The 25,531-nt window shown below is 36.0% G+C and overlaps 5 protein-coding genes and 1 long non-coding RNA gene across 8 annotated transcripts; 5 read left to right on the forward strand and 1 right to left on the reverse strand.

The window, feature by feature from the left end:
- Positions 1-738: 738 nt before the first annotated feature.
- Positions 739-11,175, forward strand: LOC100265349 (uncharacterized). Its single transcript, XM_002272975.5, has 13 exons — positions 739-906; positions 2,319-2,493; positions 2,572-2,634; positions 2,773-2,878; positions 3,071-3,175; positions 3,257-3,330; positions 3,474-3,591; positions 4,874-4,946; positions 5,164-5,355; positions 6,091-6,211; positions 9,635-9,859; positions 9,944-10,001; positions 10,691-11,175. Exons 1-12 carry the CDS (start codon positions 830-832, stop codon positions 9,989-9,991), a joined length of 1,377 nt encoding a protein of 458 aa, XP_002273011.2. The 5' UTR covers positions 739-829; the 3' UTR covers positions 9,992-10,001; positions 10,691-11,175.
- LOC132253962 (uncharacterized) lies at positions 7,944-8,236 on the reverse strand. The gene is made up of 2 exons (XR_009465903.1): positions 8,067-8,236; positions 7,944-8,018 (listed from the first exon to the last, which is right to left on the reverse strand). It is a non-coding gene; the product is annotated as an uncharacterized LOC132253962 (long non-coding RNA).
- Positions 11,176-14,665: 3,490 nt separating the features above from the next.
- On the forward strand, positions 14,666-18,528 carry LOC100243057 (shugoshin-1). 2 transcript variants are annotated; one of them, XM_003632224.4, is made up of 9 exons: positions 14,666-15,257; positions 15,360-15,397; positions 15,621-15,729; positions 15,815-15,838; positions 15,946-16,014; positions 17,230-17,268; positions 17,373-17,466; positions 17,564-17,624; positions 17,925-18,528. In XM_003632224.4, the coding sequence occupies exons 1-9, from the start codon at positions 15,087-15,089 to the stop codon at positions 18,211-18,213; spliced, it is 894 nt and encodes a 297-aa protein (XP_003632272.1). In that variant the 5' UTR covers positions 14,666-15,086; the 3' UTR covers positions 18,214-18,528. The 2 variants fall into 2 exon arrangements, with proteins under 2 accessions (XP_003632272.1, XP_019076207.1); XM_019220662.2 differs by lacking the exon at positions 17,230-17,268 and having other exon boundaries at positions 14,675-15,257.
- A 479-nt stretch (positions 18,529-19,007) lies between these two features.
- On the forward strand, positions 19,008-20,190 carry LOC100853225 (salutaridine reductase). The gene is made up of 4 exons (XM_010653468.3): positions 19,008-19,042; positions 19,153-19,282; positions 19,760-19,834; positions 19,972-20,190. The coding sequence occupies exons 1-4, from the start codon at positions 19,008-19,010 to the stop codon at positions 20,188-20,190; spliced, it is 459 nt and encodes a 152-aa protein (XP_010651770.2).
- A 31-nt stretch (positions 20,191-20,221) lies between these two features.
- LOC132253963 ((+)-neomenthol dehydrogenase-like) lies at positions 20,222-20,782 on the forward strand. The gene has a single exon (XM_059737630.1). The coding sequence runs from the start codon at positions 20,256-20,258 to the stop codon at positions 20,658-20,660; it is 405 nt and encodes a 134-aa protein (XP_059593613.1). The 5' UTR covers positions 20,222-20,255; the 3' UTR covers positions 20,661-20,782.
- A 1,486-nt stretch (positions 20,783-22,268) lies between these two features.
- Positions 22,269-25,491, forward strand: LOC100248285 ((+)-neomenthol dehydrogenase). Of its 2 annotated transcripts, none has more exons than XM_019220660.2 (6): positions 22,269-22,984; positions 23,457-23,605; positions 23,709-23,952; positions 24,334-24,420; positions 24,586-24,768; positions 24,897-25,491. In XM_019220660.2, the coding sequence occupies exons 2-6, from the start codon at positions 23,571-23,573 to the stop codon at positions 25,272-25,274; spliced, it is 927 nt and encodes a 308-aa protein (XP_019076205.1). In that variant the 5' UTR covers positions 22,269-22,984; positions 23,457-23,570; the 3' UTR covers positions 25,275-25,491. The 2 variants fall into 2 exon arrangements, with proteins under 2 accessions (XP_019076205.1, XP_019076204.1); XM_019220659.2 differs by having other exon boundaries at positions 22,269-22,529.
- Positions 25,492-25,531: the final 40 nt, after the last annotated feature.

The raw sequence follows: 25,531 nt of genomic DNA on the forward strand, positions 1-25,531 counted from the left end.
GAGTCCCAAGTCTTTACGATAATAACCTTTTTCCATAGTTGCTTAAGCTTTCTTTGATTTTTTATAAATAAACATGAAAAACTTAACTTGATTTGAAGTATTAGTATATTAACTTTGTTTTATAATTATTAAAAATTGATTAGGAAAAAATTTAGACTTTTTAAAAAAAAATATTTATACATAATTCTAATTCTTTTAATTATTTTTAATTTATAAATTATATATTTATGACATGATTGGTTGGACCATGATTCAACTATCAATTTAACCATTAAACTATGAACTAATAAATTTTATGATTCAATAAATGATTTGTTTTTAAAAACATTGTTGGAAAATATAAACAAAGGATCCAAAATGATAGATGAGGCGTATATTTTTAGGAATTACAAAAAAAAAATGTGGATTATTAAAAAGAGGGATAGAAAATAATAGGAAAGTGGGCATGAGAGTTAGTAGAAAGAACGGCGAGATATGTAGTGACAACGCAATATAAATAAAATGCATATAATGAGTTAGTAATAGTAAAAAATGTATATCACAGGCTAATTATATAGTATTTATATTTTTCATATTTTAAAAATAACATCGAGGTTTCGGAGTCAAGTGTTTCCCATTTCATTTTCACCCATCAATTTTTTCAGTCAATATATTTTAATATGAAATATTACGCTAATTTTACGCGACCGGGTCGGGTCAGGCAAACAGTGGTCATACGCGCCCAACTTTCAAAATGATTTCGGCTTGGGCGGTTCAATTTTGCCACCGGCATTGCTGAGGGTTTTAGGTCGCTCGTTGCGCCAGACCGAGAAGGATTGTGTGGGAAGAGATGATCGACATGGATGGTCCTCTTGATTTCGAGTCTGAAGACCCACTTCTCAGCAGCTCTACTCCCAAGAAGAAGAGGTTTTCTCCCAACGTTCGCCTTCTGTTTGGCTCTCCGGAAAAATTGAGTTAAAGGAAAGGGCTATACTTCCGAATTGAAGCTGTTCTATAAGCATTTACTTTCCTTCCCTTCAATCTCTCCTCAGAGCCAAACGGGGTCCTACCCATCTGTTTTTCTTTTCGTTTTTCACTATTTTTTGCTTTATATATGAAAAGCTGATGTGTGTAGTTAGGGTTTATCTTCACGTTGTCGCTATTGTTGCTTTTGGGAATTTGGGTTATTAGGGTTTTGCATGTGCATGTAGAAGCCCCGCAATAGGCATTATATTGTTAAATTTTTTAATAGCATTTTAATCATGGTATGTTCTGTAGTTTTAATTATCTTGTTTGTTGGAATTCCCTGAAGCTTCGATACCTCTTCTTGGCGCTGGGAAGGTGTCAAAATACCACTTCCAATTGAGATATGCAACAGGCGATAGCTACTATTTACCTTCTGAGGTCATATTGATCACCAGCCATATTGTTGGGGCTTGGGCAATACTTTGTGGTTGATTCCTCCATTTTGACATGTGCAAGTTTTCTAAACATCCAACCAATCTCCAGAATCGAATAAAACTAAACTAACTAATACAACCAAGATAATTCTCGAAACAGAGAGTTGTAAAAAACCATCAACACTACATAAAGGTAATAAAATATAAGAGAGAAGTGCTCGAGCAACTATGTTTCTTAAGTTATCTATGCATTTCCACCATTCTCTAGGCCCCCCTTTCAGATCTTGTGCAGTGTGGGACATGGTGGAGGATCGTAAAAAAAAAAACTTGAGTCCTAGAAAAAACAATATTTTCCTAAAGGGGAAAGTTTGACTTGCATCAAGAGCACTATGTCTAACTTGCTGATGAACTACATATCACTGTTTTCCTGAGGTAGTCATAAACTAGTTGGAGAGAATCCAATGAGACTTGTAGGAAGATTATGATTCAGGGAAAAAGTTGCATCTAGTGAAGTTGGCTACCATCTGTAAGGAGATGTGCAATGGTGTCTCTAGGTATTAGGAATCCACTAATCTTAAATGTAGCTTTGCTTGTAAAATAGTTGTGAATATTTTGCCAAGGAGCTAACTATAGTGGAAAGCTGATTTTATGTAAATTTGAAGTTGTCAATGAGGTTTGGAGCTCTGAAGAGGAATTCAAGAGTCTTTTAGGTTGATCTTTGGAAATTTATAAGGTGCACTTGGAATTAGTTTTGGCCCATGGCTTGTATCTTGTTAGGAAATGGGCTCAAGATCAATTTTTGGTTAAATAGTTAGTGTGGGGAATTTTCAAAGTTTCATTGAGTGCCTGAATTTGGAAAATCTTATCAATGTAGATTTGAATTGAGTGAATGGTGATTACTTATTGTTGAAGTGTGCTTATTGTCATTTTTTCTTCTAGGAGGAAGGTTATTGGGTTGGATGATCTTCTGACTGATTACTACAAGGAGAAAAGCAGACTCGTTGAGAGGGAATCCAAACGGGCAAAGGCCAGCAAATGCTACAACTCGGATGAGGATGATGATGTAAGCAAAGAAACTGCATTCTTTGAGACTATTGATGAGTGCCAACAACAGGTATGATTTTCTCTTTAGAAAAAAAAAATTTCCCCTCAAAAATGTTAAGCACCTTCCTCTGTGACTTCTATTTTATAGATGAAAGAAATAAGCAGCGAAGATGAGATTTCCTATTGGGGTATGCAGGTTTTTGGAAATCAGGTATTATTTTATGAACTGATACAAACTTTTTACTGCTCAGCTTAATGCTTTTCAAAGTTTCAATGATTTTAGTAGAGATCATTTTGGGAGGATGATTGAGAATTCATATTTTTTGGCATCCATCTCTCTGAATTGCAGAAAACTCCACAACCTGTTACTTTCCCTGAGCTTAGAAGTTGTGAGATTCTAAATTCTTTTATGAACAATGAGCTCAATTCGTCAGTTGAGCTTTGTGCTGAGAAAGGTTTCTATTTTTCACCTTATACTTTCTTCTGCTTGGGGATAGTGTGGTCATAGTATGTCACCTGCGAAACTCATTTTATGACATATCACTTGTCAATTACACTAGCTTTAATTTATTTTTAAATGTAATTTGACAAGTTAGAGGCAATATACTTGATTGAATTTCTAGTTACTTTTCTATTGTCTTCTTCAGGTGAAGCTTTTCTTGAAGGATTAATCGTAAATGGTTGGCTCTCTAAATTGGTTTTTATGTGTGGCCATGTAGAAAAATCAATTGCAATGTGGACCTTTAATTTGAGTGAGTATATATTTGTTGCTCTCTGGTAATCCATGAGTAGTTTTATGATGTTTCATCATGTCCTGATATTTGGTTTATCAGTGTTATACTCATCCAAGGAAGAGTTGAGGACATCTGCATGTGATTTCTGGTGCAGTATTCTCTCAAAGACAGAGGTAAACATGATTGCAGTTTTTATTGAGGATGATTTAAAGCAGATTTTAATTGCACTGAATTTCTTATAAAGTTGTGTAGATTATATTGCTCTTTGTTAATACGGATTTGCTATTAGCTTATATGAGTGTTTCTGCTGACTTAGGTTGATCTGCCATTTGCTAAAATTGACTGGTTTCCTAGCTATTCTGATCTAAAAAGAGCTCTTGAAATATATGGATTTCTGCCCAATTTTTCATCAAATAGAGAATTGTTGAACACTGGTAAGCTCCTGCCCCTCTTAAATTTGCTGTTTTTGGTACATAGTAGATGGTAGACCAAATGCAGTTGGTGGACATTAAAACTTCTGTAGAGTATGGTTTCATAGCTTTTTCACCATTTTTCTCTAAAATGAGAATTTTCCTTTCAGATGTGAAACTTTACAAGGGATCCACCCAGATCCCAATAGTGAATAGGAAGATGGATCTACATTGAATCTTGCTTGAATCACAACATCCATCCTCCTAAGAAGGTTTTTTTAAAACCTAGGTTGGGATGGGAGTAAGCCATGCTAAGTTGCCTTGGATAATCCACATCTCAGGATCAGGAGATAAACAAAATTAGAAATGTCCTTTAGATGTGTACTTTGAAATTATACTTTCCTCGTAACCGTTGGAAAAAAAACTTTGTCAGTTTCAGGTTGAATCTATACAAGGACATAGACCAAGGTGATGGCATCCAAGCTGCACATTCTTAACTAGTCTGTTAATGATACAATTAGCCCTTGGTACTGAGTTATTATAATAGGATCATAAATTTGAAAATTCATTTCTTCATAAGATGAAGCATTTTTCCTTGTTGGACACCATATCGGGTACCAACAGGCAACACCCTGCTTCCCTGTTATTGTTCATGCTGTCTTAAATTTTGAGGTTTCTATTAAGATGTGGGCACCCTTGTTATTGTTTCAGTGTAGAGTTTTTGAACTGGTAGGCTGCAATTGCATTTTATAATTCTCTGCATTTTTTTAAAAGAATCTACCTAGGGAGGAATTTTTTATCATCAGTATCTTTATTACAAGATGGTTATTGTGAGGTTTAGTTGCTTGTAAGGGGAGTGGCAGGTGAATGGTTTTTGTTCCTTTTCCCACAGACTGCTTGTATGGTCCTTGAAATGATACAATGAATAAATAAAGCAATCGATAATTAACATTTTATCAAAGATTCTGTCCCATACTGGCTGGTGATTCTGACTGAAGTAGCCAGCGAAATGCATTCATTGGAATAACTTTGTTTTTCTTCTGAACTTCTTGGGAATCAGATCCTCTCTAATCTTCTTGCATGATGTGCCTTTTATCTCACAGCTGTCCGAAAAGCAAGTTGGGTATGCATAGTATAATAAATTTGTTTCTGCATTTTAACTATTTCATTTATTTATTTAGACCTGTTTATTTTCAAATTGTACTTTATGTAGAGATACCTGAACTGTCATATACATATTCTCATAGATTTTGCCATCTTCATAGTTGGACAGTCCTCTTACAGCATCCTCAAAATTGCCTTCTAGATTCTGATACTGGAGGTCCACCTCAAAATATTAGAGCTTGGATGAAATTTATGGCCATTTGTTGTCAAGTAAGGTATGTGACAATTGGACTTATTGTGCCACACTAAAGTTGATTCTGTTTGGTGGGATCATGGGCTTTCAGATGGTTGATTCTTCACTTGAAATTTGCTAATGTCTAACATTCCACTTCGCGATTGTGTCAATGGTTATATGTTTCGTGGCCCTAAATGGATTTGAAAGGTTTTGATTTTTGATGATCTTTAAGTTTAATGTGATCTTTTTTGTCTCAGGAGTAAACATTCTATCTTCTCAACTTCAGAAGCTGAAGAGCTGATTGAAGTCGTTATCTGTCTCTTCTTAGATCGCCAGCTTCAAGGCCTCTCAATGCTTTTCTATGAATGTATGCTATCAGTTATCAGTTTCTTTACAGAGAAAGAATGGCATTATAGCTGTGAGAAAGTAGCAAAATCTCTTGCTTGCAGGTAATAACTCATTAAAAAGAGATTTGTTCGGATCCATGTTCATGAATATTAAGCTTCCATCCAACATTGTATTTTAATAGTTCAATGCTTTTATATTTTTTGAATACAAGGTGTGCTATGTGCATCAGTTTATGTTTGTGACTGCTATTCCAGTTGATTTATTTTAAATAGAAGGGCTTTTATGGAAATTGAAAAAGTGATCCTGCATTCCTGCCTTTAATATTAGATGTTATACTGAGACAACTATTTTAAATGGATTTAGATATTTGGATAAATTTTGCCTTGTTTATCTTCATGAGATGATAAATGTGCATGGCATTATCACAATGGAGGAGTGGAATTATTGAAAAGACAAAAATATATAAATAAAATAAAAAATAAAACCTTAAGTTGATTGGTCCTGACCATTTGCATAAGATTCTTTAAAGGTGATTGGTGATAAAAAGGCTGAAGGTCTAAACATTGAAGATCTGTAATTGCATATGAGATGGGGCCCCCCTGTCCCCCCAGAAATCAGTGTGGTGGCCCCTCAGCTTATGCTAATGATTGAAATTCTGTAGGATGCCCAAATTCTCCATAGGGACTTTAATTTAATGGATTTATTAGACCTTGATTAGTATTATATTGTGATGGGCATGTATGCTGGCGTATGTTAATGCACATTCTCAAAGTCACCTTTTTCTGTTTACCTTTGCTCTTTTCCATATCCTTGCTGACTATTCATTGCAAATGTAGAGTTCCACAAGACCTGAACTGCTTGAGAATCGTGGAGTGCATTTCAGGTGTCAACACTCGCAGCAAGTGCCTCCGAAGTGCAGTTGCATTTCAAATTCTTGTAAACTGTTTTGATAACAAGGTAACCAATATCCTTTTTCTTTTTGGTTTGCATGTGGTTGTATGGATAAACAATATATTTCCTATTTTAAGTCTTGTTAAATTCTCAATTTATCAACAAATTATATTGTGATTTCAGTTATATATGATTGCTTCAAACAAATAAACAAGATATACTATTTTCTGTGAAAGGATGATAAATGAACCCTGAAAATTGAGCACATCATTCTCAAATTGCTGTGAAGGATTTGGATGTAAGCATTTGCTTTGGTGGCTCCAAATGTTAATTTAACAACAACAGGCTATTTATGGGTTTGGATGAAAGATCTTAAACTGTAAAGAGCTTAGTTGGAGGTGAACTTCTGGGTAGAGCAAATGTATGAACAAACTTTAACAGGGCCAGGAACTGCTAGGATAATGGTTGGACAACAATAATTGAATGTAGTTATGAAGTTGCCTTATTACGTATTAATGATAAGGATAATTTATAAGTTGGCTGTGGAGCTGCCTTATTACATTGTAATCATAGTTTAATAGGTTACAAGGCCTGCAGTTTTAAGGTTTGCTTGAAGCCAGGGTTACAAAAAATTATCTCCAGGTACAAGCTGGAAACTGAGATTGTCCAAGACTCAATACTTTGAAGTGTGGTACTGCTGTGCAAGCCTACTCCCATTGTGACTTGTGCTTGAGATGTGCATCTTATAAATTGAGAGGGTTGTCTAAAACTCCGAAGTCATTTGAAATTTTTTTTGAAGAATGAGGAGAATATACCACATGAACATAACTCTTTTCTAGATATCTCTTTGACACCAAGAGTATGAATGGCATGTGTTATGCACTGATGGTGTCATGAATAGTCACATGACAGAGGCAAGGTTTACCTGCTAACCAATTAACATACTAGAGATGTCTATATGTACTGATGGTGTCTGCTAAAGTTGTATGTTTTAAGGCCCTTAACTTTTTAAACATTCATTGGTCACTTGTAAAGGCCATTTGTGCATGGCAAGAAGTATTGACTCCTGGAGGTGTGATAAGTAAAATCATGCTTTCTATGCTGCTCTTATGGATCATGAAATAAGATCATTGATATCATGGTTGATGGCCATCCTAAACTATGATTAAAGCCCATGTAAAGAGGGACTTCTAGGCACCACCTCATGCACAAGGTGTTCAATGTCAAGGGTTGTTTTAAAGCAAATGATGACACAAAACATTGTCAATGTCAAGGGTTCAAGATTCTTTTAGAAGAAATGTTCAAGCAAGTTGAATGAAGTTCGTTATTGTATGTAAGGCTATCATGTGAAACATCACATGGCATTGGTTTATTATGACCTTTGGATCTAAGAGTCACAACTCATAAAAAGAAGATTACTGCTTCATTTTAGGGGACTTTCTTGTCAGACAAAGGATAATAAAAAAATTCTGCTAAAATCCTTAATAAAGACTTGGAATGTGGTTATGTAGGTTCTGATGTAGGACAACCCTAGGATGGTTGCCTACACTCAAGGGTAGGTGGGCTAGGGTTTTATTTTTAGGGTGTAAGGAGAGGAACAAGGAATAAACTTTATGGTAGAGAAAATTATAAGATAAGAAATAGAGAGAAAGAAGAAACAATGAAAAAAAGATGGAAAACCTTAGAGTCTCACTAAGGCCTTCTAGGAGTCTCACCTAGAAGAAAATCAATGGAGTCTCACCATTGAGGGTTGCAACCTTGCAATGAAAGAAAGTATAATATTATTCATCAAAATTCATTCCTTTGATTTACATTGATTAGCCTATTTATAGGCTTCTCTAAGAAATCCAAAGTCTACTAGGACTCTAATAACCTATTCTACTAGGACTCTAATAACCTATTCTACTAGGACTCTAATAACCTATCATGACTCAAATTCTAATTATATTATAACTCAACTAGCTAATCCTAATTAGACTCCAACAAATACCAATCCCTATTCAATTCTAATTAATATTAATCCTACTTAAAGTTTACTTAGGTCTTCCCTTTCTTCCTTGAATAAACTTTAAAAGGCTTTCCCCCATCAGGTTCTCTCAAGATTGATGCTCGAAGTTCCCCTTTAATGATGTTGAAATGTCATAAGCATCAGTTATGGCCTAACCTCTTCATACTCACATCTTCTTGAGGGGGATCATTAATCTCTTGTAAAGGTATTACTGTGAATTCCATATCACTTAGACCATCTACTCTCTTAGAAATCTCAGAAAGAGAATGGAGCCTGCCGTATTGTGAATTAAAACAACTGATTAGACCACCTACAAAATCCTTAGTAACTGAGTGCTTAGGAACAAGAGCACAGATGAGGGCAGACTTGATATCTTTGCATCTTCAATTTGTGAGCCATTACCTCAAATTTGCCCTTTTGCTTCAGTTTATTTATTTACTTATCTATTTTTATTTTTATGAGTTTTAGTGAATTTTTCCATCAATATACATGGTTCACTATGTATAGCTTACAATTATTTCATCAAAAACCCCTTGTGAGGAATTCTTTCTGTTCTTTCATGCTAGGTTTGGTTTGAGGAAAGTACCAAGGAAAAAAAATGCTTAAGAAAATGATTTCTTATGTTTGGTTTTACTATGGAAAATACAAAAGAAAATCAAATATAATGAAAATTAGTTAAAAATTTATATATTTTCAATTTATGTAATCAGTATATAGAACTGTTAAAATAAGTTAAGTGAGTTTGAAATAGTGTATAAAAATAAATTATTGACGTAAAATACATTTTTTGTTTTCCTTCACTTTTCCTTTCCTTTTACTTTTCCTCTCTATTTTATTCACTATGCATTTTTCCTCAAATTTTTTGGGAACCAAACATATCCTTAGTATTGTGAAAAAGAAGCATGGCAGAGGCTAAAACTTAAGGGGATGATACTTGATGTTAATGCTTTTATAGCCTCTATTTTGTGTGTTATGATGCCTCACCATACAGTTTCCTATCTGATACTATATAGACTAATATTCAAAGCTAGGAAAACATGAGTTTATCATGTGCTTTGGTTTAATGGATCTCTATGTTGTTTCTTCCCTTAATTCCCTGGACCACATTGTCTGATTCTATATCATGAGTTTGGGGTGATTGTTTATTTGGTTTGTTCTCTGTATTCACATCTATATACATTTTGTGGGCTCTGTACATTGACCTAAAGGCATGCTAGGTGAGATTTGAGAAGACACAACTCTATCAGTCTGTTTGTAGGCAGGAACAGCCATTCTTAGATCTAAATATATGCGCATATGTGATCTGTCCAATTTCCTCTGGAAAATATCATCAACATGAAGTAATGCAACAAAATGATTATAAGCTTCCCATGCCAAGATAAAAGGAAATTGTCAAACAAGCCTGCTTAAGTTGTTGCATAATTTTGCGTCTTTTTATTGTCGTACAGCTACATGTTCATGTTTCCAATTGTTCTCCTCAGGTCACTGATGCAGAAGAGATCCTGAAATTCCTCATCTCAATTAATGTAAAAGACAGGAGTTGTGATCTTTTTAAGATGTATATATACTTGGTTCTGACAGAGAATTGGCTCTATTCTAATCCACTGTTAGAAGACAAACCAGTGATAAATGAAATGTGGAGCCTTTATCTTCGTAACTGTTCTTGCCAAATCACCAACACAGATTTGAGGACTTATGCATCAAAGGTTCTGCACTGAAACTCTTTTGACCTTTTTATTGTATGTATACCACAAGAATTTTCTTAGTGGAACTATCTTTCTACCATGCAGGTTCGGAATAAAGCTTCATATCTGCTACAAGGCACAGTCAAGGGATGATTGCTTCAATGTACGTATTCTAGTTTAACTACATGGATGGATGATTGATAAATCCTCTATTAGATATACTTTTCTTTCCGAGTTGTCCTGGACTTACGACTTTGCTGGATCTTGGAGAGAATGTGGGGAAGGGAAGGAAAATGCTGAAAATAGGTTTAGAGAGGAGTCCAGTTGTGAGTAGTTTTCAGCATATTCCTTGCACTTATTCTTGCTAAGATCTATAGAGCCCAAGCATATTACAGTTAAGGGGAAAGCAGTGGATGTGGGATCTTAGCAAAATGAAAATAACTACTAGATTAATTGGGTACTTGAAGATGTTGACTAGTTCAGCTGGCCAGTCTGTAGGTGATTAGATCCCACTTCACCACTGTTGGTGTTTATTAAGGATGGGGGAAGGTCAACCCATTGTGTAGCCCATGGGCCTGAATTAACCTCTTGCCCTAAGGTTAAAAAAAAAAACAAAAAATTCCTTTCCCCTTTATCTTGCTATGCTGCCCACCACCATTTGACATAATAAAATGTGTAAATTGGACTGAAGCTAATTAAATTACTAGTGCTGTGGACTCTGTACAAAAAGCCACTAAGGTTGGTTTTAAGTGTGAAGTGGCTAGATTTTATTCACTAGAGTTGAGGATGAAGGTTGATGCTACTGAAACAATGAGTGTTTTTTGGACTAATTTGACTTCATGCTATGTGTAGTTGCAGGAATGTCTGGTGATAAATTAATTTCAGTTCATGGGTCAATGCTATTGATGGATTGAAATATCCATCCTTTTTTGTATAATCGAGATGCCAAAGCAGCACTTTTTGAAGAATATGGAGGTGAAGACTGACAGGTTGTGGTTGCTGCAAAGCAGGTTGTATTTAAAATAGTGGCTCGATGTATATTAAATTGTTAAGCTAGATACTGTGCATGTTCCTTCTTTTTGGTGGAATGGGTGGGGGGGCATACAGGCTTGAACACCAGAGATGATCTTGGGAGTTGCATCCTGTTAATCTGTTAGTGCCTGGCGGTATAATACTCTGCATCTCTACATTTTTTGTGACACCAAAACAGAGACTTTAGCTAGACTTGTAATGTTTGCATGCCTACAGTGCGGATCATGAAACAGCGCAAAGCACGGTGTGCTTTTGTGAAATTGTTGGGATGGTTTGAAAATCATTAGCAAAGTGGGTTCCTAAAATAGTGTGCTAGAAAGTTCATAATGATGATTCTATTTCTTCTAAACCTTTTTATTTTATTTTATTTTTATTATTAAAATAAATAATAGTTAATCATTTATTTACAACTTTTAATTTCAATCTAGGGTCTAACATTAAAGCTATATATATATAATTCACGTCTTCCTTGAAAACCATTAATGCTTATCTCAATGCTTCCACATTTTTCTTTTCTTTTCCTTTTTTTTTTCCTAAGAAATTATAACTTATTGTCAAAAATTTAAAATGTGCACAATAATGTATATGAAACAATCTACCATTATTAACTATTAATTGTAAATGGTGTTTTAGTCTTTCTACTACTATGTCATTCTTAGCAACATTATTTAAGTTTATTGTAAATATTTAAATTTGATATATTCTTATTGTTACGCAAGGTTCTATTAATTAAATCAAATTACTCTTTTATTTAATTTCTATTCATGTAGGGACACGAAAATATTTCATCACATGGTATGGTTAAAAAAAGGTCAATGCACTACTTCCATACACTTCCGAGAATGCCATGAAACTCATCTCATTGCAACACGATAAATGTTATTAGACTACTAGGATGACCCCCGCTCGCAAAATGCGATCACTTACTCATAGCATATGGCCTGTATGATCAAGCAAAAAAGAGATTCACGCATTAATTATATAATGATCATAACTTTCATATTGATCATATAAGAGTTGAAAATCTTAAGGGTCATTTTATGATTATTACATCACGACCAAAGCTTTAAAAATGGATGTATCAGAAATCATTTAAGGCAACACACCAACTCGTAGAGTTGAACAGATGTAATGAACAACTCACTCATGAAAACAATTGACTAGGAGGAGAATTGCATGAACTTGGTTGGTGTCCACAATCACCATGAAGTGGAGTAGGGAAACGAGGCATCAATGAAGTTGTTTGCCCAAATAGGAGTCCACTCACCCCAAGCACGCACAATGTAGCCCCATTTCACAAGGGTAAGCGTGAGCGCCAAATAAACCACGATTGACAAAACTCACGTTTCATCGAGGCCACCTCACAAGGGCGATACGTGGTATCACCTCCACACCATTCATCAAGGCCATCCTTGAGGAGGAGGCACCCATGGGATTTGGAATCCCCCAGTTGAACATGTTGATTGGGATAGGGGACCCATTAGAACATCTAATATATGTCTGACAAATGATGATCTCAACACAGGGGAATGACTTGTTTCGCAAAGTCTTCATCTCCAGCCTACAAGGATTAGCTCTCATGCGTTTCCACCACTGCCCCCAACTCCGTCTCAAACTTTGAGGATTTGGGAGCTACTTTTACGGCCTGCAACATGCATTGAATACAACAACAAAAAGGGCTGGAAGCCTTGTTCCAATCATGGAAGGCCACTGGGGAATCAAAACGAGTGTATATACAATGGTTCAGCATCAAGCTCTCCTAATTCAAAGGATGCACAAAACAACACAAACAGTAGTAATGACCATCAAGGAAGTACTAGTACTACTAAGTGTTGATACCTCGCGTCTTTGATGATCCACGTAGTTGTCAGATGGATGGACACGTGATTTCAACTCATAAAGGTTCTTGATCCCGTCGTTATACCTGCAAGAAGGCATCCGGACAGGGTGTCCGGACGCACCCTCCGATGGTTTTGTTAGCCATGGTCAGAGAGAGAGATATAAATCAGTTGGCCTTTTACCAGGTATTAGGAAGTTACCAGGGGGATCCCATTCTCTTTGTGTGAAGGCCTATATATACAGCTTCAGGGGTACTGTTCCTCTCATTAATGGTGAGGAGATATTTTATGTTGTTATGATGATAATAGGCGTTAGTAGGAGCATCATCACCCTATAAGCGGCTGTCAGAAGCCATGGTAGGTGATGCGGCTGTCAGAGATTGTGGGAAGTGGTCATGTAGAATGATCGTGGGAAGTGACTTGCTATCACTTCATCTTGTCTTCTCACTCTGCAGGTGACATGATGTGGGCCATGGCTGTTTGTTGTGATAGCGTGTAAGACTCGCTTTACTTTAATTGATGATCCAGACGATTATACCCGGATGACACATACTGATTATCCGGATGTATTGTGAAGCGGATGCATTATGAAGGTTGTCCGGATATCTATGTTCTGCCAGCGTCATTTGCTCTTCCTTGGATAGGAGAAGCTGAAACGTCATTTGCCTTTCCTTGCGACGATCCGGATAGGAGAACTGCATCATGCATATCTTTAGGGGAATCCGGATGGTGGTGGTCCGGATGATGATGGTCCGGCTGGTGACACGTGCCACGTGTCACTGTGAGATGTGTGCCACATGTTTCCCAGAGGGAGGGGTCCCTACACTAAGGGGTCTAATCTCTTCCGGCCACTCTCCAAAGTCCCCACTAACTAGTTCTGAGGGGCTATAAATATGTAACGTTAGAAGAATGTCTTAAATCCATCTGAACAAGAAAATCGCCCTGGTATTGCTCACCCCGTTTTGGACAAACTTCTCACGAAGATTTAGGAGCGTTCGATAAAACTTAATACTTATTACTTAAAGATTTAAATTGGTTTTAAATTAAATTATATTTTAATTGTTAATTTAAAACTTATTATTTAATTTTTATTTTAAAAATTAAAATTATTTGATAATGGGATAAAAGCGGTTAAGTAATAATGGATGACCCTAAAGTAGTAAAAGATATTGTAAAGGTAATTAAAACAAATGAACATAAAAAAGGTAAAATAAAGATGTGGACTAAAAAATAAGTTAATTATTTTACTTATTACTTAAAATTATTTTTGATTTTAAGTCACATAATTAAATTATTTTACCAAACATACTTAATTATTTACTTAATGACTTAAATTAAATTATTAAATTATTTTAAGTTATTAAGTTGATTTATCAAACACCTACTAAGTCCAAATTTAAGGACCAATAATGGATTTTAGGTTTTAATTTCGATGCTTTAAATCAAATGTTGAGACTGTTGCCCAACAAAACTTATTTGGGCAGGATCTGTGCACATAATTTTTTGAAGCATATAACTAATTTTTGATATTTTGAATGAAATTATTAGAGTAATATGTAAAACTATAAAAGTGTGATGCAGTTATTAGATAAAGCGAGGTTTTTTTTAAGGAAAAAGGCATGATTGTTGGATAAGAAAAACCACATTATATTTGATAATTAGAAAAAATTGATAAAAAAATGAAAATAGCAATAAGATAGAATAATTAAGTAATTTCATAGGGCGACCTACAGTGCTATTAAAGATAAAAACTTGTAATTATGTAATGATAATAATTGCAAATTTGTGTCATTGGAAAAAAATTAGTCCATAAATTAATATAGCATCATACATGAGGATTGAAATTGTTAGGTCACCATTGTACATGATTATATCAGATTTGGGCCGAATTGGGCTAGCCCAATCCTAGCTTCAATTTTCATTCAAATGGGTGTTGAAAACTGAAAAGCTTCAAAATGAGGTTCGGGATAGTTTGAGATTTTAAAATTAGGTTCGGAAACAAAAGAAGATTTGGTTCGGGAAGCCGTTTCAATACCCAACCTCCCTTTGATAAACTACTTTGCCTTTTTGCTTTCTCTTTGCTCTCGTTCCTTTCCCTTTTCGTTCCTTTGATTTCTTCCCTCAAAAAATCCTCAGAATCATACAGATTTTGGCGTTGATTGGTGCCGCAGCAGCACTTCTGGTGCTTTTATAAAAACCCTAGAACCCTGTTTCGTCTGCCAATCCCTGGGATTTTCGCTTCGGTCTACTTGAATTCCTCTTCCGGGTTTAGTTTTTCTGAACGATATTTATTTGCTTCGGATTGTTTGCCATATTTCTTGATTGCCCATTACAGTTCTTGGGGTTTGCCTTAGGGTTTATAGTACCAATCTCATACAATGAAAGGGGAAAAAATGGCAAAGAGGTCTTCGACTTTCGGAAGTATAATGAGGAAGAGGCTGTCTGACATTACCAATTCCCAGTCTCAACTGAAAGTCTCTGGCCAAGAAGAAAAGCGGTCACCACCAAATAACTTGTCCGCTGAAGACTACATCGATCAACTTCTGAAGGTATGATTTTCTCTGGGTCTTCGTCATTTTCTGCAATCTTGTTCTCTCAATTGTGAGCCAGGTTGGCTTACTGAGGTTATTTGGTGTCACACATTCGACCAGGAAAACGCGGCACTGATGAAACTTCTCGCAGAAAGACAGTATCCTATGATTGTTGTTTGGTTGCTTAAGAAAGCTCACAAAACAAAACCAAATCTGAGCATAATGCTATTATTTGTCTTAGTCTGAGGGAAAGCTTTTCATTTTTCAGGAAATTGTAACAATATAAAACAGAAAACTCAAAATTCTTTTCTAGTTTCCTTTTTGCCGGTTTCCCAGAAACCCAAGGAAGGATTGGAATTTTCCTTAATTTTGGATGGACAGGAAAATCATAGAATTAAGTGGAGTTGAGCTGCAGAAACTGCGAACCAATTATCAGAAACTGCAACTGCAGAATTGGAACCTTGCTCAATCAAACAGCCAGATGTTAGCGGTTTGTCTGTTCCCCTCTTCTCAACTGTAATGGCATAATCTATCACTTGTGGAATTCTCATTGACTGTTTGCTCCTAATTTGCAGGAACTTAATTTAGGTAGAGAAAAGGTAAATTAAGATTTTGAACTCCTTATTCATTCTAGAATTTTTTTGGTCAATTTCTCATCTGTGTTGTATCTGTGCTCTGAAAATGATTTGATATTTGCTTATTTCAGATGAAAGCAGTGCAGCATGAGCTTATCTGCAAGGAGGCTTTGCTTAAAGCAAATAATTTGGAACTAGAGGTTCTTTCCGACCCTCTCTTCTACTTTCAAATTCATATGATATGCCCAAACCATGGAGTTTGAAATGTGGAAAGGGGACTAATTAACGTGAAGTGCATGCATTCATTACAATTGTCAACACTAGTTACACTACCAATCCTTGTTCTCATGGTACTACTCCTCCTTACACGTTCAGAACTTAAAAGCAACCACTGATGACTTACCAACTATATGAGTTATATACAAGCACCAGCACACTAATCTCATTGTAGATAGAAATTGCCAGATTGACTATTGAGCTAATTCCAGGCACGCATTGACATTGAAGAAGATAACTAGATTAATTATAATTTGTAAAAGGTTTGTTTTGTCCCTACTTTTCTAATTTTTCCTCTTTTTTTTTTTTTTAGGATTTCCTTATTTTATTTTAAGATCTTCAGTAGGTTTTAGGATTTTACTAATCAAAATTGAGTGCAGTAACGTTTATTAGGTTTTTTTTTATTGTTTTAAGGATTGTAAGAATCCTATAAGTTGGCACCAAGAATGAAACAGGACAACATTATTTCTTTGTTTAATAAAACTTTCCTAATTTTTTCGTCTATCGTAATTATTGATTCAAGGTGATCCGAATTGATACTATGGTTCGATACCATGGTTTGAGGTGTTGAAGATGGTGATATTCCTTCCTTTTTATGACACTTCCAGTATCTTGTAAACCCTAAGATAAGCTAAAAGAAAGAAAGGCCAACAAAACCCTGACATTGAGGCCAATAATAAATTAAAAAACTCCTGAATAGGAAAAATCAAAGCTACTGTCAAACAACACTAACTATGCCTGCTGGTTACTAAGGATTGCTATTTTTAGGAATGCTTTATTCTACTCGATTCCTCTTAAAATAATATTATTATTACTAAGCTACCTTCCCATGGACATTAGCATGGCTTTGGTAGATTGGCCCTTCTACTTAGCAACTACAAGCAACATGAAGGACTTACCAACAATTTGGTTACACTTACCCTGCCTGCAACAAATTCATCTCTGAAATAGCAAATTTGACCTATGAAAATGCCAAAAAGAACTAACCTAAGGTAGGTAAAAAAAAAAACCCTAATTCAATTAGAAAATTATCAATAACTATCAAATTAGATCCAGATTAGCTAGATAGATGTTCTAGTAATGTTGAACTCCAACATAATTTTTGTTTGGTTTACCAATAAACCTCCTAAATTTTGCAGGGAAAAGCAAAGATGAATTGTCAAAAAACTGGCATTCAGGTGTGTTTCATCAAATTTCTTCAATGCTTATCTGCTCTTGTTAGAAATTGTTCAGTTCTCTGCGTTTCTATCACTTACAACTTGTTTCTCTCTGCTGGCTTAAGGAAGTAGAGGACAAAGCAGGTGAACCATTACCTAAAGCTCATGATGCCAACAGACTTTGCAAGGCCAACAGAAGACGTCCTGCCAGAAGTCAATGTAGTCACAAGAATCTACAATACCTCAATAGAATATTTGGTGTCCCCATTATATTGTCTCCTTTAACTAACATATGGCATTTTCGGCATATCTGCAGCAATGGGATCTTCTACTGCATACCAACAGGTTGAAGAAAAAGAGACAGTTGAAACTAAAAGGTTGGTTTACCCATGTACTATTATAGCAAAATGCATGTGTTTATAAATCGACATGGACTGAGAAATGTGTACATCCTTTTGACATGCCATAATTCAATATTTTCATTCCTAAAGAAGCATTTTTTTTTGCTATCTCTTACCATAATAACTGAATGTCAGCCTATCCTTAAAAGCCAAAATGTGATGTCTGCATTTTTAGTCTTCAAACATATTCTGACACCTCATACTCTTTTCAACTTCTTGAACCTATTCAACTAATGCTAAAAGGTGAAAAACATATCTTCCTTTCCCTTTGCCCAGGCATTGTTCAAGGAGGCAATCTTGTAGGTTCAAATCACAGCAGAGGGAACCTAACGGGGACTTGTTTGAGATAGAAGATGCTAAACTTCCAGTTGGTTGGCATGAAGGTGGACTGGCTCCATCTAATTCACCGATCAAAAAAGAAGAGGGAGATGAAAGTTGTGTTGAAAAACATGAAGCTCGAGGATCACAGAGATCATCAATTGGAAGACCATTGCGCAGAGCAGCTGAGAAGGTCCAATCCTATAAGGAGGCTCCACTTAATACCAAAATGAGGAGATTTGAGTGAACAGATTCTACTTTGTACCAGGTTATATCCTTTCATATAGTGAGGAGTAGAGCGGACCCAGTCGAGTCCTGAGTTGCTTCTACATACTCTGGCATTATTGTAACTTATGTTTGTGGATTGTGGTGCTTTTTTATTTTTCATTGTTTAGTTCTTTGTTTCCTTTGCTCCGGGTTTGTCTCACTGTAGCTGCATAATTGATGTATCATATGTGTGTTCTTCTAGCTGACGAATGAGGAATACTAAAGTATTAATGACCATGGAGTAACTTGTTTGATGAGTAAATTTTAAACAGATGATATGCCTACTTATGGGAGATGTGGATTTCACAGCATTGACTAGCATGGTTGGGAAATTATTCAGTTTTTACTTAATACCTTACAAGTCAGGTCAGTCAGATGTTTGGGGTTACGTTATATTGTCATGCCCAGAACCCATATTTCAAACAAGAATCTGCTGTACATACATTATACATTATACATGATCTTTGGACATGCCCAGACCATGTCCAAAGAAGTCCATATAAAATTTATGTCAGAGTTGGTATTGATCATGTCAAGATATAACGTTAGTATATCTTATATTAAGCTTATGTAGCAATCATCATCAAGTGAAATTAGTTAGAAATACGATAAAATTGATGGCCAGAAGGGTCAGAATGAATATTGTATTTGTTGGCTTTGGAGAAGGGTGAGAATCACCATGTGCTGGAGATCACCATTTACAAGGTGTGCATTAAAAAGAACCTGGAGAAATGTTCAGTTGAGCCTAACATTCCTCATCTGATTCAAAAGAAAATGGCATCAACCATCTCAGATTCAGCAACAATGAGGTATATACTTTTTTTGAGCGACATGTTGTAAACTACAAGTCATAGCTGTTGAGAATAAAAAGCATTTGCATATTCTTATAACCATTTATTTTTGGTTTTCAGATATGTAGTTGTAAAGGAATTGGACTAGAGATATGCAGACAGTTAGCTTCTAATAGAGTCATGGTGGTATTAACAGCTAGAGATGAGAAGAGGGGTCTTGAAGCTGTGGCAAAGCTTCACGAATCTAGCCTGTCTAATGTAGTTTTCATCAGCTTGATGTGATGGATGCCAATAGTATCACTTCCTTGGAAAAATTCATTGTAACCCATCATGGGAAGCTTGATATTTTAGCAAGGAATCGAGCATTTTGTGAGGAGCATTTTTTTACTCATTTTTCTTCTGCTAGGGGAAAAAAGGGAAAAAAATCTTGGGGATTTGAGAGTTTGAGATTAGTATGATACCTCACTTACAGGGCTTTGAAAATTTTATACCTCAATAAGGAAGAAAAGCAAAAACATTTTAATCATGTAGGGAAACATTTCTTGTTGCCTTACTTCATCTTACCATGATAAGAACAATAAAAGCAAATTTAAGAATACAAGAAAATCGAAATCAGGTAAGCTGCCATTCATTTGGAGTGAGTGCAAGCCAGGTGAGAATAAATATAACAGCAATATAAAGAGAATCAGAGGGATTCCAAATTGATCAGCAATATGAAATCAAAATTTTATGCAGGTGAGTAATGCAGGGGTTAGTGGAGCCATTGTCGACTGGGAAGCAATTAAGACCTTAAAACTTGAGGACGGTAAGGTATGTAATTACATGCTCTTGAAAACTCATCACCAGGAACACTAAGCTCATCTCAATGTCTATCAAAGATATATTGCAATGGATAAATTTAAAGAGTCAGATATCATCAATGATTGAATATTGCTTCACTGATGCAGAATAATACTAATGTAGCTGAATTGCTGAATAAAGCCTCAAAGCAAACTTATGGGTTGGCTGAAGAATGTGTAAAAACAAACTGCTATGGCACCAAAGGGGTGACTGAGGCCCTTCTTCGATGCCTTCTGCTATCAAATTCAGGAAGAATTGTGAACGTGTCTGGAGGTCTTGGAAAACTTCAGGTATGTAAATGTAATTGCACCTTCACGGGGAAATGATAAAACCAAATTCGAACTTTATAATGCATGAGTCATGTCTAGCATTTCCATTAATCATAAGATTAATGTTGAGTTCTTCCTTATTTTATCAGTTTGTCCCCAGTGAAAGGGTTAGAATGGAGCTAAATGATGTTGATGTACTCTCAATAGAGACAGTAGATGAGATAGTAAATGAATTCCTCAAGGATGTTAAGGATGACATGTTACATGACAAAGGCTGGCCAACTCAGACATCTGCATATACAATCTCCAAAGCAGCCATGAATGCTTACACAAGGATTGTTGCCAAATCATACCCAAGTCTCCTCATAAATTGTGTTTGTCCTGGTTTCGTCAAAACCGATATGACTTCCAACACTGGTCTCTTCACTGTTGCAGTGGGTGCCAAAGGCCCTGTTATGTTGGCTTTGCTTCCAGAGGGAGGACCTTCTGGCCTCTTTTTGGAAAAGATGGAGGCATCAACCTTTTGATCATAAGTCAGTTACAGGAATGAGTTGGTTTCCGGCTTTATGTATTTCCTATGGTTGTATTTGTAAGGTTATCCAACTTTTCCTATTGCTTTGCTGAGACAACGGGGTAATGAATGTGAAGCTTCTCTTGTATTCAGAGTTATAATCATGAACTTTAGCTGTCTGTGACAATTGATAATCCTTTTAAAAGTAGGAACTAGGAAACCAGTCTCATTTCAATATATGCAAATTAATTCTTATTTAATAAAGAAATTCCACGGGATAGGACATGGGATTGGAAGCTCAATTTGAACTGGCATTCAGGTATTTCATCTAATTTCTTTAATGGTTATCCGCTCTTGTAAGAAATTGTTCAGTTCTCCGCATTTCTATCACTTACAACTTGTTTCTCTCTGCTGGCTTAAGGAAGTAGAGGACAGAGCAGGTGAATCATTACCTAAAGCTCATGATGCCAACAAAGTTTTGCAATCTCAACAGAAGACGTCCTGCCAGAAGTCAATGTAGTCACAAGAATCTACAATAACTCAATAGAATATTTGGTGTCCCCTTGTCGGGAAGGTTGTGTTTGCAGCCAGCTATTTGAAAGTAATATGACAAACTCCAATCAATTGGAATATGAAATTTGACTCTCAAAGGAAAATATTATCTTTCTCATGCACTCTTGGTTGACACCATTTTATGTTCTTAAATTGCCCCTCTTTGCCTTCATGTTAGCTATAATCTTGTCTCCATATCAGCAGCAAGCCCCCTCCGTGTCACAGGAGAGATTGAAAATTTTAAAAACAAAAAAATCTGAATTTGAAACTCATGAAAAATCACCCGACTCGACAATCGACAATCGACTATTATTTCTCTAATTTGAAACTTTTCTTCTATTTGATTTGGGAACATTTCTCTCTCTCTCTCTTGGTTTCATCACCCACACAATCTCAAGATCCATCTAAAATTTCCCAAAAATGGTCTCATTTGAGAGAAAAAAAATCATTAATTCAAAACTACAACCTATGTGTTTCTCTCTTGTCCAGGTAAAATTGCAACAAAATGGATCATTCCATCTTAAGAATGTTCGATTAAAAGACAACTTCAAGAGACACATATGTGATTGTGAATTTACTACAACAACGTGTACTCGAACGAAAAGGTAAAATCCAAAATATTGGGTTCATTAACAAGATATCTCTTCTTGTCATTGAGTCGCATTTTACCCTAACCCCAAATTGAAATTTGAAGGTAAATAATTTTTATTTATTGTTCTTTTAGTTCATTTGTTTGAAACCAATTAGAGAGAAGAAAAGTTTCATATTAGGGAAATAACAGCCGATCGGGTGATTTTTCGTATATTTCAAATTCAGATTTTTCTATTTTTAAAATTTTAAGTTTCTCATGTGACATGGATGGCTTGCTGCTGATATAGTGAAGGCAAGGAGGGGCAATCTAGGAACATAAAACGGAGTCAGCAAAGATTCCACGATAAAGATAATATTTTACTTTTGACGGTCAAGTCTCATATTACAGCTTAGTGAATTTGATTGTCATGTCACTTTCAAATAGTTGGCTGCGAACTCAACTTTCCCTTGCATTTAAAACAATGAATATATCGATTGATAATGGCCTTTAAAACGATGACATTGTCGGCCCTGCAATGAAATCCCCAACGCTCAAACACCACCAAGCCACCTACGGATAGAGAGAGAGAGAGTGGGGAACTTAGCAAAAGCAGAGAGCTTCCTCTGCAACCCACGCCCACGCCCACGCCCACGCCGGTGACACTATGGAGACGAAGTAGAGAGATGAGATACCAGCACCCAAGATCGTCGCCAATGTAGGAGGAGGGATCCACGAAGGTGTTGCTGTCCACCCCGTGGTGAGGTTAGCAAAGAAATGCCCTTAACCTCCTCTTCTCAGACACCTCAAAGACAATCACGGCTTGGACTAAAAAACTTTTCAAAGACTTCATCGGGGTCATCTTTTTCATCACGGGTCTTCAATCATGGGTCGTGATTCTAGTCAAAAAATTTTCCTTTTGAAGAGTTATTGATTTTTCAAAAATTTGTCAGTTTGTTGTTTTGGTCTCTCTCTCTCTCTCTCTCTCTCAGTTTTGGGTGCTGTTTTGCTGTGATTTGAAAGGAAATTTGTTTGTTTAGAGTTTACCTCAAAAAAGTTTCGGTAACTCGGATGATTCGCCCGAGTGAACTCGGTATCTCGACCGAATCAACTGAGTTTAACCGATTCCTGGCCGAAGATGGTATCGGGTATCGGACTCGGCGCGGAACCATGCAGCATTGACTATCATGGTTGGGAAATTATTCAGTTTTTGCCTTTAGGTATTATATTCTTACTGGTCAGGTCAGATGTTTGGGGTCACATTATATAGTCATGCCCAGATCCCGTATTTCAAACAAGAATCTGCTGCGGAAACTTGCAGAAGATTCTTTTTGGATTTGATAATTTTAAACATTTGGCTTGGGGCTTGGATTATTCTGCTCAAAATCTTCAATAAGACAAAAACTTTTGAAGAAACTATAAAGAATATTCAAATTGCATGGCGAAATTCCTATAAAAACTATGCTTTTGTACATACCTATATATAGATGACCATGTCCCAAGATGTCCATATAAAATTATGTCTGAGTTGGTATTGATCTTGTCAACGTCCAACTTTACTATATCTTATATTAAGCTTATATAGCAATCATCATCAAATGAAATTAATTAGAAATACAATAAAATTGCCCGACAGAGGCCTATTCAAAGGTGGAATGAAGATTGTATAATTTGTATTGGTTGATTTTGTAGAGGGGTGAGAATCACTCTGTGCTGGAGATCACCATTTACAAGAAGGTTTGCATTAAAGGGTACCTGGATAAGTGTTCAGTTAAACCTAGCATTCCTCTTCTGATCCAAAAGAAAATGGCATCAACCACCTCAGATTCAACAACAATGAGGTATGGCCTTTTTTTAAGCTACTAGTTGTAGACTGCAACTCATAGCTGTTGAGAATAAAAAGCAGTAGCATATTCTTAATTACTATTTATTTTTGGTTTTCAGATATGCAGTTGTAACTGGAGCAAGTAAAGGAATTGGACTAGAGATATGCAGACAGTTAGCTTCTAATGGAGTCATGGTGGTATTAACAGCTAGAGATGAGAAGAGGGGTCTTGAAGCTGTGGCAAAGCTTCACGAATCTAGCCTGTCTAATGTAGTTTTTCATCAGCTTGATGTGATGGATGCCAATAGTATCACTTCCTTGGCAACATTCATTGTGACCCGTTATGGGAAGCTCGATATTTTAGTAAGGAATCAACCCTTTTTGGAAGGACATTTTTTACCCATTTTCCTTCTGCTAGGGAAGAAAAAAAATACACCTTGGGGATTTGGGAGCTTGAGATTAGTATGATACCTCACTTAGAGGGCTCTGAAAAATTTATACCTCAATCAGGAAGACAAGCAAAAACATTTTAATCATGTAGAGAAACATTTCTTGTTGCATTACTTCATCTTACTGTGATAAGAACAGTAAAAGCAAATTTAAGAATAAAACAAATGGAAATCAGATAAGCTGCAATTTATTTGGAGTGATTGCAAGCCAAGTGAGTATAAATACGATAGCAATATTAGGAGAATCAGATGGATTCTAAGTTGATCCGCAATATGAAATCAAAATTTTATGCAGGTTAATAATGCAGGGGTTACTGGAGCTATTGTCGACTGGGAATCAATTGGGACAGCAATTAAGACCTTAAAGCCTGAGGATGGTAAGGTATGTAAGTACATGCTCTTGAAAACTCATTACTAGGAAGTCTAAGCTCTTTCTCAATGTCTATCAACCATATATTGAAATGAATAGTTTTGTAGTTTCATTTCTAAGTTTAAAGAGGACAGAGTCAGATAGTATCAATGACTGAATATTGTTTCACTCTTGCAGAATAATGCTGATCTAGCTGAATTGTTGCATAAAGGCATGAAGCAAACTTATGAGTTGGCAGAAGAATGTGTAAAAACAAACTACTATGGCACCAAAGGAGTGACTGAGGCCCTTTTTCCATGCCTTCTGCTATCAAATTCAGGAAGAATTGTGAATGTGTCTTCAGGTCTTGGAAGCCTTAAGGTATGTAAATGTAATTGCACCTTCAAGGGGAAATTCTAAAACCAAATTCAAAGTTTATAATGCACTAGTCCTGTGTAGCATTTCCATTAATCATAAGATTAATGTTGAGCTCTTCCTTATTTTATCAGTTTGTCTCCAATGAAAGGGTCAGAATGGAGCTAAATGATGTTGATGTACTCTCAGTAGAGAGATTAGATGAGATAGTGAATGAATTCCTCAATGATGTTAAGGAGAACACGTTACATGACAAAGGCTGGCCTACTCAGACATCTGCATATACAATCTCCAAAGCAGCCATGAATGCTTACACAAGGATTGTTGCCAAATCATACCCAAGTCTCCTCATAAATTGTGTCTGTCCTGGTTTCATCAAAACCGATATGACTTCCAACACTGGTTTCTTTACTGTTGAAGTGGGTGCCAAAGGCCCTGTTATGTTGGCTTTGCTTCCAGTGGGAGGACCTTCTGGCCTCTTTTTCCAAAAGATGGAGGCATCAACCTTTTGATAAGTCAGTTAAGAATGAGTTGGTTTTCTGCTTTATGTATTTCCTATGGTTGTATTTGTAAGGTTATCCAACTTTTCCTATGCTTTGCTGAGACAATTGGGTGATAGATGTGAAGTTTCTCTCGTATTCGGTGTTATAATTATGAACTTTAGCTCTGTTTGTGACAATTGATAATATTTTTATAAGTAGGAACTAGGAAAAACCAGTCTCATTCTTACTTTGGAATGTTCATGTGTTATTTATCTCATCATATGCAA

Source organism: Vitis vinifera, chromosome 6 (assembly GCF_030704535.1).
Source record: "Vitis vinifera cultivar Pinot Noir 40024 chromosome 6, ASM3070453v1".
In the NCBI taxonomy this organism is placed as follows: domain Eukaryota; kingdom Viridiplantae; phylum Streptophyta; class Magnoliopsida; order Vitales; family Vitaceae; genus Vitis; species Vitis vinifera.

What these genes read in the sequence shown, in the direction of transcription:
- LOC100265349 (XM_002272975.5), top strand. Translation starts at nt 830, where the DNA reads ATGATCGACATGGATGGTCCTCTTGATTTCGAGTCTGAAGACCCACTT. An exon ending in AATGTGGACCTTTAATTTGA is followed by an intron (nt 3,176 to 3,256) that starts GTGAGTATATAT and finishes TTGGTTTATCAG; the next exon opens with TGTTATACTCATCCAAGGAA. An exon ending in TAAACTGTTTTGATAACAAG is followed by an intron (nt 6,212 to 9,634) that starts GTAACCAATATC and finishes TGTTCTCCTCAG; the next exon opens with GTCACTGATGCAGAAGAGAT.
- LOC100243057 (XM_003632224.4), top strand. Translation starts at nt 15,087, where the DNA reads ATGAAAGGGGAAAAAATGGCAAAGAGGTCTTCGACTTTCGGAAGTATA. An exon ending in CAAATAATTTGGAACTAGAG is followed by an intron (nt 16,015 to 17,229) that starts GTTCTTTCCGAC and finishes TAAATTTTGCAG; the next exon opens with GGAAAAGCAAAGATGAATTG. An exon ending in GAGACAGTTGAAACTAAAAG is followed by an intron (nt 17,625 to 17,924) that starts GTTGGTTTACCC and finishes CCCTTTGCCCAG; the next exon opens with GCATTGTTCAAGGAGGCAAT.
- LOC100853225 (XM_010653468.3), top strand. Translation starts at nt 19,008, where the DNA reads ATGGCATCAACCATCTCAGATTCAGCAACAATGAG. An exon ending in TCAGATTCAGCAACAATGAG is followed by an intron (nt 19,043 to 19,152) that starts GTATATACTTTT and finishes TCAGATATGTAG; the next exon opens with TTGTAAAGGAATTGGACTAG. An exon ending in ACGAATCTAGCCTGTCTAAT is followed by an intron (nt 19,283 to 19,759) that starts GTAGTTTTCATC and finishes AATTTTATGCAG; the next exon opens with GTGAGTAATGCAGGGGTTAG.
- LOC132253963 (XM_059737630.1), top strand. Translation starts at nt 20,256, where the DNA reads ATGTTGAGTTCTTCCTTATTTTATCAGTTTGTCCCCAGTGAAAGGGTT.
- LOC100248285 (XM_019220660.2), top strand. Translation starts at nt 23,571, where the DNA reads ATGGCATCAACCACCTCAGATTCAACAACAATGAG. An exon ending in ATGGGAAGCTCGATATTTTA is followed by an intron (nt 23,953 to 24,333) that starts GTAAGGAATCAA and finishes AATTTTATGCAG; the next exon opens with GTTAATAATGCAGGGGTTAC. An exon ending in CAGGTCTTGGAAGCCTTAAG is followed by an intron (nt 24,769 to 24,896) that starts GTATGTAAATGT and finishes TTATTTTATCAG; the next exon opens with TTTGTCTCCAATGAAAGGGT.